Source organism: Psammomys obesus, unplaced genomic scaffold (assembly GCF_907164565.1).
Source record: "Psammomys obesus unplaced genomic scaffold, mPsaObe1.curated_primary_1811, whole genome shotgun sequence".
NCBI classification, from domain to species: domain Eukaryota; kingdom Metazoa; phylum Chordata; class Mammalia; order Rodentia; family Muridae; genus Psammomys; species Psammomys obesus.
The window spans coordinates 723,233-736,497 of NW_026589447.1; the positions used below are offsets into that span (position 1 = coordinate 723,233).

Here is a 13,265-nt window from a genome sequence, read left to right on the forward strand (position 1 = left end):
AAGAAAGAAAGAAAGAAAGAAAGAAAGAAAGAAAGAAAGAGAAAGAAAGAAGAAAAGAAATAAAATTAGGCCAAACCTTGACATTTCATTGATAGTACCTATAATTTCTACCTACAATCTGCCTACAGTCTTCATTAGCACCCCTATAGGAGGCTACCTGCATTAGTATTCCTTTATGATAAAAAAAAAGAGCCCAAAGGATAGAGTCACTTAGGTCACAAGGTGACTCCGCATATAACTGGGATTAGAACTATAGCTGTTTGTCATACAAATGGCTAGATTGAGAACAAGGAAGCCTGAGGATTGATCTTAGTTGCTGGGACCAGCTGTGTATCAGGAAAATCACTTCAATTTGCCTCTGGATTTTAGCTTCCTCTTCTGCAAGATGGAAACATTGGCCCAAATCAGTGGTTTTCTTTAACTGAAATCCAGAAGGCCCAATGTGAAAGCAAGTGAAGAGCACATGGCTTTGATGGAAATGGAATTGTAAAGGTTTTGGGCAGAGATCTTTTTGTGCAGCAGCTTAGGATTCTAGAACCCTAAATGAAACCTTTACAGGCCCTGACTATATCTCTCACTTTTAGCCTGACCTATAGATAGCTTGCCACTTCAATCCTCTGATACTTACTTAGTTTAGAAGTATTTGATATAAAAAGCCCAAACCCAAACTGTTCCTGTGTAAATGTTTAGGATATGCATGATGAATGTTCACTACACTGCACTTGGTAGGGGTCTTGTATTATGCATTAAGAGTTGCAGCAAATACTTTCTGCCATGGGCACAGGCAGGTATAAAGAAAGTACAGAGATTGAACTTGCTTGCTGCTGCTTTTTTCAGGGCACATTTTGTTTTCCTGAGTTTGCTCTGCCTAAGAGCAACATAAAGACAGCTACAGTTAACTTGGCTCACAACAGTGACTAGTAGATTACATTCCTGGGGGTCTATTTCCTAGAGCCATGGAATGCTTGGCTCCATTAGGGTCTACTAACTATTGTCTCAAGATGCCAGAAGGATTAACTTCCTCTCTGGAAGCTGCCATCTCAGCACATGGCCTTCACAGTTCCAGCTAAGCCTCTGGACTAGTTTGATCCTGTGTCTCTATCTACTTGTAAATTCTTGCTTTCCTGTTTCTTGTTCTTGTTTCAGAAATCATCCAGAAGCTTCTCATCTAAAGCTGGAGGTTGGGGGTGGGGAGTGCATTCCTGAGGACTGAAAGGCTGGGTGTAGAGGGAAGAAATGTAGGGATTACTATGTGCGAGATTACAGGTTTCAGGGTAGAAGGAGAAAAAGGATAGGAGTTCCTGAGCGGTTTTAAGGGATGATAAGGGAAAGCAAAGCTGATCTTACCTGACTCTGCTGGCGGTTCCGACACTTTGTGGGGTCACAGCTGCAATCCACATTACAGTCTGACTTTTGCTTTCTGCATCCACATTGCTTGTTCCCACACCAACCTTTGCAGGAACACTGCAAAACAGGTTTGTGGAAAGGCACATCACTGAAAAGATTAGGTGGCCATTTTAAGGTACCTTCCCTTCATGTGCAAGTCTTTTTAGAAACAAAGGAAAAGTGTCATCATCTTTATCAACTCAGTCTTCTCTATTCCCTCCTCTCATTTAACCACAATCACCAGGAAGCACCTTAGGTTAACTAAGAGCAGGTTATACTGAACAATTCAATGCTCTTTTTTGGGCAGTATAGCTGAAGATAAGTAAGAGGGCTGTACTAACATCCTCACATGTCAAGTATCAGGTAAACACTAGTAACAATTTCATGGGCGAAGACCTACCAGCAGCATGGTAGTTAGGTTTACTTAAGGGCTGAGTCAAATTGTTGTCTACCCAACTATATTTCTACATTTTGTCCAGTGTCAGCTGGGGCTTTGTTCTGAGCACTAACTCATCTTCAGCATATCACTAAAGATAGGAAATAAAGTCACTGAAACCAGGAGGGCAGAAGGCCTGCAGAGAAAAGAGAAATGGTGGGTGGGGACATCTCTGCAACAAGCTACAGTCCTAAGTCAGAATAGGCTTCTGGGAGAATACAAGGGGGACTCTAGCTGAGACTCCTAGTAGCAGGGGCCATGGAGACTGAAGAGGACATCCTTTATCTAGTCAAGATTCCTAGTGGACGGAGGAGATCACCCCCCCCCAAAAAAAATAGGAGAAAAAAAAACTCCATTTAAAACTTACCCTTACCTACAAGACCTTCAGGGACAAAGACACAACAGATAGAGCAGAGATTGAGGGAATGTCCAACCAATGCTGGACCCAACACTAAGACCAACCCCATGGAAGAAAGCAAACCTCTATCATTATTGATGATACTCTGATATACTTGCAGGCAGGAGCCTACCAGTTATCCTCTTAAAAGCTCTGCCCAGCAACTGCTAGAAACAGATACTGAGACTCATAGCTAAACAAGGGAGAAATACCAGGAGTCTACTGGCAAAGAAGGGAGAAGGATAAATGAACTTTTAGGTTACAAAACTCCACAACGAGATCATCAGAGCCAATCAACCAGTACCCAGAAGGGCCTATGGTGTCTGAAGTGCCAACCAAGGACAATGCATGGTACGGACCTAGGTCCTCTATTTATAAGTAGCCAATGGGCATCTTAAGCCTCATATGGGCCCATGAGTTAGGGGAGTGGGGGATATCTCTGACATGGACTATGTTGTCTGCTTTTTGTTCAGTTCCCCCTGATGGGACTTAGCTACTAGGCCACAAGGGAGGAAGACAAACTCAGCCTTCATGTGAATAGATGAGCTGGGTGTCTGGGTAGGAGGGGCTCTCCTATTCTGAGGAATAGGGGAGGGGGGATGCATGAGGGAAGGTGGGACTGGGAAGAGAGGAGGGAGGGGCCTATGATTGAGATGTAAATTGAATTAACAAAAAATGGAAAAAAAGTCACTGAAACTGCAGCTTTCATTATATACACACACACACAGACACACACACACACAGACACACACACACACACACACACAGACACACACACACACACACACACACACACACATACACAATGTTATAGCCAGTTTACAAGGTAGCTTCTTTATCAGGCTCTATCAATGGCAAAAAGCTGGAAGAATGATTAATAGTTAAGATAACAAAAATCACAATCTAAAAATATTTTGACAGGGTAGAATAAGCTGTAAGTACAAAGAAAAAACACAATAGGGATAAATTAAAGATTGGCATTCAGGTGTTCCGAAATCAGCTGTACAAGTACAATATATGGGGAGATCTAGCTTTAAAGTAGTCTGTGCAGTGGGTCATGGTAGCCCAAACATTTAATCCCAGGACTCAGGGAGGCAGAGGCAGACAACCCGACATACACAAGAGAATTCCAGAGCAGCCAGGGCTACACAGTGAGATCCTTTCAGAAACCCAAAACAATCCCTTCCAATCTCCCAACAGAAATGAATCCAATAGTCTGGTGATTAACAAGGCCTGAAATCACAACTGTCAGCATTTTTTTTCTGGTCATATCTCTGTGGACTCATCCTGAGTTTATAATAAAATTCAAGATCTTGGGTGCCTTTCACATGAGAACTATCGTCTTTGTTCTGTAGCTATAAAGGAAACCACAATAACATTTTTTTTTCTGATCTGGAAGATAATGTCTATCACTCGACAGAATTTGAAAGCCCAAGTCATGATTTCATAACTGTATACAGTAGTCCATCATGTAGATACATCAATTTATTTAACCACTCCCCTAGTGTTAGATATTAAGATAGTTTTGAAAGAAAATATTTGCTATTACAAATCACATTACAGCGACTATCCTTGTACCCAAATATAATGTAAAGCATATGTACAGGCAAGTCCTTCTAAATCTGGCCTCACTACACCTAACTTTACCTTTCCCGCTTCTTAACACACGATAGCCACAATGGCCTTCTCAGGTATTCTTTGAGAGGCAAAGCCCATTCTTTTGCTGAGGTCTTTTCAATTGCTCTTTCCTTTCCTCCTTCACTCCCTCTCTTCTCTCACTTTCATTTTTATGACTTAGGCTTTCACTACATAGCCCAGGCTGGCCTTGAACTTGTAGTTCTTCTGTGTTAGTCTCCAGAGTGCCAGGATTACAGGTGTATACCACTATGCCTGGTACTCCTGATTTTATTTAGATCTCATCTTAACTATTTCTTTGTTTCCCAAATAGCCTTTCCCCTCCCCATCATTCCTATGATGTCACTGTGGAGTTTTGTTTTCTTCTATATTACCATTCAGAACTATTTTGTTTTTCTGGTTACTATGTCTTTTCCTGTAAGAATGTGTTCACGATGACAAAGTTAACTGTTGTATTCTCAAATATAGTGTTCAATCCTGACACAAAGCTACTTACAAAAGATTCACTGAATGAATACTGCAATTTCCATATTGATGACTATTTCCTTAGTATGAATTACTATGTATATAACTACTGGATTAAAGAATAGGAACAGTTTTTATATATGTGCTCCTGAACTGAGCATGATGAGAATATTTTTAAAGTTTCCTATATTTTCAGGCTGCCCTCCAGAGTAGTGGTATACCAATTTATACTTCTATAGTATTAGATAAGAATGTCCATTTTAGCTGAGAGGAGTGTCTGACACCTTTAATCTCAGCACTCAGGAAGCAGAGGCAGGTAGATCTCTGTGAATTTGAGGCCAGCCTGGTCTACAGAGTTCAGTCCCAGGACAGCCAAGGCCGTTATACAGAGAAACCTTGTCTCAAAACAAACAAACAAACAAACAAACAAACAAACAAACACCAAACCAAACAAAAAAATGTCTATTTTAGGCATCTTTATCAACAAGATACATTATAATAAAATTTAAATCCCTTTAGCTATTTTGAGTAATACAAGGAAAAAACAAGTGTTCCATAACCTGTCTTACAGATGCTCCTTCAGAAAGGCCTTGATTTATTACTATAGTCTGGTTCCTCTGTCCACTCATGACTCATCTATAGGCTTTAAAAATGCTCTTTTACCCTGTCAGCATTGCTCTATTTTGTCACATAGTATATTACAAATAATACCTGAAGGATAGTCATGAGTGATTGGCCTTTTCCATAGCTAAGACCTGGGAGATGATTTTTTTTTTAGAATAGCATACTTCACCTATACAAAAAGAATTTTCTAAATGCTAGCTGCCATGGACTTCTGCTGTTGTTAATCTTCAAGCCAGCAGAGGCTAGAGATAGGCATTTGGTAGTGGTAATGGTAGGGGTGAACGCTCATGACCCAGTTCACAGATGCAGCCACATGAATGTCATACATATAAACTATAACTTCATCTTAATTCTCCCTCAAACCAGGAAGCAGATTAGAATGCCAGAGAGGGACTTTGATACGACTTTAGCAAAACTGCTGGCAATCCACCAACATACCTCAAGACATAGCACAGATGGTTTGCCAGTTCTCAGCAGGGGCTAGAAAAATATCTGTAGGGGCTAAAGAGGTAGCTTAGTGGTTAAGAGTGCTTGCTGCTTTTCCAGAGGACTAGAATTCAGTTCCTAGCACCCACAGGATCCAAGGATTTTCTGTGCTCAAGCACCTGCACACATGTGGCACTCACCCACATGGAACCACAACACATAATATTAAAAAAAAAAAAATCTTGGGGGAAGCGTTCTAAAACTCCAAGTTCTATCTCTGATCAACTCAATCAGAACATCTAGAAGTAGAGCCCCAGGTTCTATTTTTAAAATCTCCCTTGAGAAAAACTACGGTTGGGAGTACTCTTTTATCTAGAAGCAAGTTGAGTACATCTCAGAAGAGTAAGATCTGGTCAAATTTTAAACGCAAAGAATAAAGAATACCAGGGTAGGACTTAGAAACATTTACTCACCCTAACCAAGCAAGTCAAAGACTTGTATGAAAAAAATTTCAAGTCTCTGAAGAAAGAATTAGAAGAAGATATCAGAAGATGGAAAGATCTCCCATGCTCATGGCTTGGCAGGATTAACATAGTAAAAATGGCCATCTTACCAAAAACAATCTACAGATTCAATGCAATTCCCATCAAATTACCAACAGAATTCTTTACAGACCTGGAAAGAAAAATTCTCAACTTCATATGGAAAGAAACAAGAAACCCAGAATTGCTAAAACAATCCTCTACAATAAAAGATCTTCTGGAGGTATCTCCACCCCTGATCTTAAGTTGTACTATAGAGCAACAATACTAAAAACTGCATGGTACTGGCATAGAAACAGAATGGTGAATCAATGGAACTGAATAGAAGACCCAGAAATAATCCCATACACCTATGGACACCTGATTTTTGACAAAGATGTAGTATCTTTTTTAATAAGCATAAGATGATGATCATATCAACCAGTCAGCATCATTTTATAGTATCTTAGAAATACAATATCATTAACAGTAGGTAGTATTTAGTTATAATATTTGCTATGTTTTGGTATTTTCCTTTTAAGTTGGGGCAATAGTGTTGATATATTAAACTTTCCACAAAAACAAGTGTACCCATAATTGTTTCATACCTGCAAACTCCTTTCTAAAGGTTTTAGGCCTTCTATCCTTTTGCTTTTGTGTATGCTTCCAAACTCTGCCTTCTTAACTTAGATGCCATTTAATCTACAATTCAGCTCACCCTGTTACTTCAATCATAATAGTGTAAATGTTTGTTGAGGGAAGACAGGCATTGGGGGCTAGGGAGATGGCTCTGTATTTAAGAGAACTTGGTGCCTTGACAGAGGACCTAGATTTGATTCCCAGCACCCACATGGTAGTTCATAACCATCTCTAACTCCAGTTCCAGGGTGATGACATTCACGTGCTGCTTCATTTTTTCTAAGTGTCCCTACTCTGTTTCGAGTCTTTACAATATACTATTTATTATGTCAGAAGTGTTCTCCCCCATATTCTCAACATGGTCTTTCCCTTTCTACCTTATTCCACAGCAATGGTCACATCCTTCTGTGTTAACTTCTTCATCATTACCTCTTCTGGTCGGCCCTTAAAAACCCAAACCCTTCCAATTACTCTTCCTGAGATGAATGTACTGAAGTTCTAGATATGCTTCTTTCTATTCCTTTGGTTTCCCCATTAACACATTTGCAATGTGGCTAGTTGACCAACAATAACACCATCTAGCTGTTTATTCCTTGTGGTCTGCTTTACTTTAGCATTTGGCTTTACAAAACTGGTCAAATCAAGTCCACTTCTAGGAAACCAGTGAATTAGAGGTTAGGAGCCATTCTCTAAGAATGTGGTTACAGGGAATAGGTGGACTAGTGATGATGAACCATAGTATTCTGGAAACTAGTGTTTTAGTATAAGACACCTGTCTTTACCACTTATGAAGGTCTGGCATTGGAGGAGTAAATAAAGTGTGCCTTAAAGTCAGAATGGGTTTGAAGTGGGCATGGTACTGCAAGCCCATGTCTAATTTCAGCACTTAGGAGGTAGAGGCAGGAGGAGTAGGAGTGAAACATCATCTTAGACTACATGGTGAGTTCAAGCCTAGCCTGGGATTATATGCGGCACTATCTCTTAAAAAAAGGGGGGGGGGGGCTGGAGAGATGGCTCAGTGGTTAAGAGCACTGTCTGCTCTTCCAAAGGACCCAGGTTCAATTCCCAGCACCCACATGGCAGCTCACAACTGTCTGTAACCCCAATTCCAAGGGATCTGACAACTTCACACTAATGCACATCAAATAAAATTAAATAAATTATTAAAAAGAAAGAAAAGAGTTTTAAAAAACAAAACAAAACAAAACACCCCCCTTCAAGTCAGATTATTTCTAATTAACCTTAACTTAGCATTTGCATTCTTATTTATTGTTTCTCTGATTCCATTTGCTCCTTAGCCTTGTGAGAAAAAGCAAAACACCATAACAGGTAAGGAAGATAAAGTACTCAGCTTATGGCCCAAGTTTGTTTGTTTTTTTAATGTAACCATCATAATATGGTGAAATTGGCTCTGGGGATCAAAACACTAAGTTCAAGTACTGGCCACAACTTGTTTCGGTGACCATCTACTTCCCTCTTGTGGATCTGAAGTCTATCTCTGAGAGGCAAACAATAAATACATCTGTGAACATTTTTTTTTATAATTATTGAAAGATGAGGTGTGATAATGGTTGGTTCAACCATAAAAAAGCTACGTAACATGGGCTGGGATGATCACTTGCGAATCAGCGTAAGCGAAATGGTACAGAATGCTACCTACTCAGACTGCCATGATCCTGAAAAATCAATGGGAGCCAGCCAACCTGAATCCTCAGGTGTGCCTGATGGTCTCATAGTCCATACAGAGATAGTCTAGCAAGTCTCCATCAGTGGAGCTCCAAAGAGCTTGGATGCAGGGCAGGCTACATCCAATTTCTCAATCCTTAATTTGAAATTCAGACGCTAGCTCACTGAGAAACAACTCTAACAAGGGAAACTGGAGAGCTGGCTCATACCCCATGGGTGTTCTTCTTGGACACCTTGACTAATTTTGTTGGAATCCACTCCTCATCAGCATAGTCATCATTGTCATCACTCTCCTGCTCAGTTACAGAACACTGTAGGTCCTCAATGGCAAAGCTTTCCTCTGGACATTTTTCTTTAACACGGCAAGGTTTGGGCTACAAAAAGAAATTGAGATAGTTAATAAAGCTTTTGAAAAATATATGTTGCCAGGCTATCTTCTCCGTAACTATTGCTGGCTATTTACAGAGATTTCAGACTTCTTAAATATATTCCACTTGGTTTTGCCAATCACAAAAATTCCAAAGGCTAAAGACTTTGACCTTGCATAGTCTTTGAAGAACTAGAAACTGAAGGCTAATCAATCTGAGGAAGGAAGAGAGGAGTCATATTTAATAAGACAAACATCTCTGGATGGACAGCTGAACATAGTTCTTTTCTTCTGCTCCTTCTCAGCTGTGTTACATAATAACTGTGTATGATAGACTACAGTTAGCCTTCGGAGGAAGCCGGAGGCCTATTTTCCTTAGAATTATATTCTAGTTTTATTTGGGACTCCTTACTCTTTCTTATAGCTGATTACAAGCCAGGCTTTGTACACTCACTCAAACCTGGGCTATGCAAAGGTATCATACATGACTGAACATTTTACCTTAGGTGGAATATATTCAAAGGAAGAATCTGGAGACTGAAGAACATTTCTCATAAGATAGGGTTTCTCTTTTCTGGCTACTTGGAGGAGGGTCAGTTTCTGTTTGAATAGGAGAGACAAAGTATATCATGTTAGGACAGATTTGGGAGTGTTTGTGGCTAAACCAAAGATTCCAGACCTAAGCTAGCTTCCTTGTATACCACAATAAAGCGAGGCTGTGTGACAGTGGGGTAGTGGAGTCGCTGCCTCCTGAGTGCTGGGATTAAAGTTGTTTACCACTATGCCTGGCAAATACTTGTGTTTCTAATACTTTGAAATGAACATGATTGGATCACGCAAAAATTTGATGAAGACTTCCCATAATCCGGCTAAATATAGTCATCTAAACTGAGGGTTGCTTCCAAGGCCTAGCCTCAATCGCAACTCTCCTGAGACTTATCAAGTGGGTGGGAAGTCATCTTACCTGCTTGATGGCATTGTTTTCTTGGAGAAGCTGCTGATTTTGCTCACATAATTCTTGCATCTTCTTAAGCTCTTCATCCTATTTCCAGATTGCATAGTTATAGGTGGCGTTATTTTTGGGCCCCACATAAGAGTTCCCAAACAGCTCAGATTAAAACAATGCTTTCTTTTATTTAAATTATTTTATTCTATGTGCTTCAGTGTGAAGGTATCAGATCCCTTGGAGCTGGAGTTACAGACAGTTGTGAGCTGCCATGTGGGTGCTGGGAATTGAGCCTGGGTCTTCTGCAAGAGCAGACAGCGCTCTTAACCACTGAACCATCTCTCCAGCCCCAAAAACAATGCTTTTAAGTGGCTGGTAGATGATGGTTTTTACACACAAGGCAAAAGGTACACAGAAAAATACCTCATTCTTTGTTCCCTGAATGTATCTTATATTTCAGTATTGCCCAGCAGCCCTGAATATGCTTGCAGGAAGCAATTTTTCTTATCCTTTCTTATTCTCATAGCGCCAATGAATATCAGTATGCCGGTTCAGAAACCCACACAGCATTAGCTGTTCCTTGAAATCTGCAGATTCTTCTGTGCAACCTTCTCATACAGACTAGCTGTTCTGCATGCTACTCTAACAAGTCTAATTAAACTTGCTGTTCTGCATGCTACTCTAACAAGTCTAATTAAACTTGCTTGCAATTATGGCAACTGGATTCATGTATACAACTTTAACTAATCTGGTTATGTCTTGAGGTTGTGAAGTACTAAGGGAACCCTGGAGACTGATGGTGTAGGAATCAGATTTTAAGTTTGGACTAAAATAGTGTTCTAACATGTTACTACAGGGTGTGGTGTTTCCAGACTTTAAAAGAATTTTAGATCCTGGACATATTTTTAACATGTAAGGTCTATTCAGAACAAGCTCAGAGAGACACATTTTAATGTCCTCAGGATTTTTGCAATTTATTTTTATTATTTCTCATTATGAATATGTGCATATGTATGCAGTTGCCTATAGAGACTGAAGGCTAGGCACGGGATTCCTCCTGGAGCTGGCATTCCACGTAGCTGTCAGCTGCCTGACATGTGCTGAAAACTCAAGTCCTCTGTAAGAGTACCAAGCATTCTTAACCAATAAGCCACCTCTTCAGGACCCTGCCGTCAAGATTTTTTTTTAAATTTTTTTATTAATTACACTTTATTCACTTTGTATCCCCCCATAAACCCCTCCCTCCTCCCCTCTTAATCTCACCTTTCCTCTCCCTTCTTCATGCATGGCCCTCCCCAAGTCCACTGATAGGGGAGGTCCCCCTCTCCTTCCTTCTGATCTTAGTCTATCAGTTCTCATCAGGACTGGCTGCATTGTCATCTTCTGTGGCCTAGTAAGGCTGCTTCCCCCTCAGGGAGAGGTGATCAAAGAGTAGGCCAAACAGTTTATATCAGAGGCAGTCCCTCTTCCCATTACTATGGAACCCACTTGGACACTGAACTGCCATGGGCTACATCTGTGCAGGGGTTCTAGGTTATCTCCATGCATGGTACTTGGCTGGAATGCCGTCAAGATTTTAAGTAAATGCTAGATGATTTTGCTTCCTTAGTTCTAAAGCTTAGGGTTAAGACAAAAGAATCAGGAGATCTAAGTCTGACATGGAGGCTTCTGTTTCAGTACTGAAAAGTAGGTTATTCTTATTGTAGCTACACTGATTTTCCCTAACCAGACCAGTGGAGCCTCAAAGCAGGAAAGGCTCTGGTTTGTCAGTGGTTAATTACTTTCTGCTGCGAGTGTTATGGCTCAAAAGAGACAGGATTCTCCATCATGTTTTGCATACCTGACACTTCAGTGTGTTCAGCAGCTGTTGTTCCTTATCACTGACTGACTCCTCCAGCTGCTTCTCTGTCATTTGGCATTGCTGCAGCTGGCTGAGAAGATACAACACCTAAAGAAAGACACAATATACTGGGTGACATCAAAGTGGTAAGGGGGGGCGGGGAAGGATGTTATCTAGTTTAAGCAGTGGTTCACATAACATTTTTGTGAGTTAAAGGTAAAGAACATCTTTTCCTTTCATGGTCCAAAGCAATAAACCTAGAAAAGGAGTTTCTCAGCGTGTTAACCTTGGAACTTGAGGCACTGGTTACAGCCACTTAGACAAGCCACTTCTGTTTCAGGTTACTTACTTGCAAAATGTGGAAAACGACCATATAGACTTTTGAAAGAAGGAAGCTTCATGCGTTACTACTGTTTGTTATTTATTTTTCAGATAGTGATAGGTTCTCAATGTAGTCCAGACTGACTTTTAACTTGAGATGATTCTTCTGCCTTAGCCTCCCAGAGTGCTAGGCTTACAGGTATCAGCCACCATCTCAGGCATACTTTACTACTTTTAAGAAATAAATGACCACAGGCAGTATCACCCTCAGCTTCACCATGACAACTTTTTGTCTTGCTAAAAGTTACCTTTTCTTGGTGCTCTTGCTCCACTTTGACCAGCTTTGCTTTTAGCTCTGTCTCTATCTCAGCAAACTGATTTTTCTCCTCATACCGCATCTTCTGCGCACCAATATAGTTGGCTTTGGTCTCATTCAGGCTGCTTTCAAGTTTGCTCACCTGTATTTTGGAGGACACCAACTGAAAGGATAAGAGAAAGTCATTTTATTTAAAGAATAATCTACCTTGTCCCATTCACTGGGCAAGAAAATGTCAGCTACTTGAAGTCGTCTGAGAAAAGTTCTTCTCAGAAAGTCTAAATCTGGGGATGGGGGAGATGCAAGATGGCGGTGCCAAGAGGACACTGTGTCTGATGAGCAGGACAGTAGTGATTACACAGCAACCAGCAGATGGAACGCTGGGCCCTAAAACACCAGCAGTTGTGTTTCCCAGGAGAGGAAAACCCACGGTGTGGGAAGCAATCAGGTCCATTCTCAGGTCACCCAGCTAAATCCTGGAAGAGTTCCTAGGTCCCAGCAGGTGCTTGGTGTCCAACCCAGAGCCACATGCCTACATGCTCTGACCATGATCCCAGACTGAACTGTGGGCCCCACAACACCAGAGACTTTTTTTCCGGGCAAGAGAAAACTCCACCATGAAGGAGGCAATCAGGACCAACCTCAGGTCACCCAGAGAATCCCTGGAAAAGGTCCCAGGGTCGGGCATTTGCTCAGCTGCCAGCCCGGAGACCTGCCTTCATGCCGGACTCACTGTCCCAGACTGAACTGTGGGCCCCAGGGCACCAGAGTCTGGGTTTCCCTGTCAGGGGGTGGGGGAGGGAAACATCAGGTCACTCAACTGACCCACCCCCACGCCCGAAAAGTTCTCAGGAAAAGTTCCCGGATTCCTGCAAGTGCCCAGTCACCAGCTCAGGGCCACTCGCCTGCACCTGTGCATGTTTGGTCATTATCCCAGACCAAACTGTGGACCTTAAAACAGATTGGGTCTCCCTGTCGGGAGGAAACCCAACAGTGAGGGAAACATCAGGTCTGACCTCAGGACATCCAGCTCTAGAAAAGTTTCTGGGTTTCCACAGGCTCCAGGTTTTAGCCTCCTGCTGCACGCATGAGTACTGTACTTACCTGCCACTGATTAATGCTTGGGTACTGGGGCAGAGAGCTCCAACTTCAGATCTACAGAAGCCTAGGATCCCCAAGATCAGCTCCCAGACACTGCCTCAAGGCCCAACCTGTCTTCCTAGCCAAACTGATCAAGTTGCAGGGTTCCCTGGTTCTTCA

At 41.5% G+C, this 13,265-nt stretch overlaps 1 protein-coding gene across 1 annotated transcript in view; it reads right to left on the minus strand.

The window, feature by feature from the left end:
• Nucleotides 1–1,142: 1,142 nt before the first annotated feature.
• Kif4a (kinesin family member 4A) overlaps nucleotides 1,143–13,265 on the minus strand; it is an 82,912-nt gene continuing 70,789 nt past the window's right edge. Inside the window, exons 16-22 of the mRNA XM_055605070.1 lie at nucleotides 11,998–12,168; nucleotides 11,369–11,476; nucleotides 9,547–9,624; nucleotides 9,084–9,182; nucleotides 8,425–8,589; nucleotides 1,348–1,464; nucleotides 1,143–1,217 (exon numbers count right to left, since the gene is read on the minus strand). Coding sequence (XP_055461045.1) covers nucleotides 1,143–1,217; nucleotides 1,348–1,464; nucleotides 8,425–8,589; nucleotides 9,084–9,182; nucleotides 9,547–9,624; nucleotides 11,369–11,476; nucleotides 11,998–12,168 — 813 coding nt within the window. The remainder of the gene's footprint in view (nucleotides 1,218–1,347; nucleotides 1,465–8,424; nucleotides 8,590–9,083; nucleotides 9,183–9,546; nucleotides 9,625–11,368; nucleotides 11,477–11,997; nucleotides 12,169–13,265) is intronic.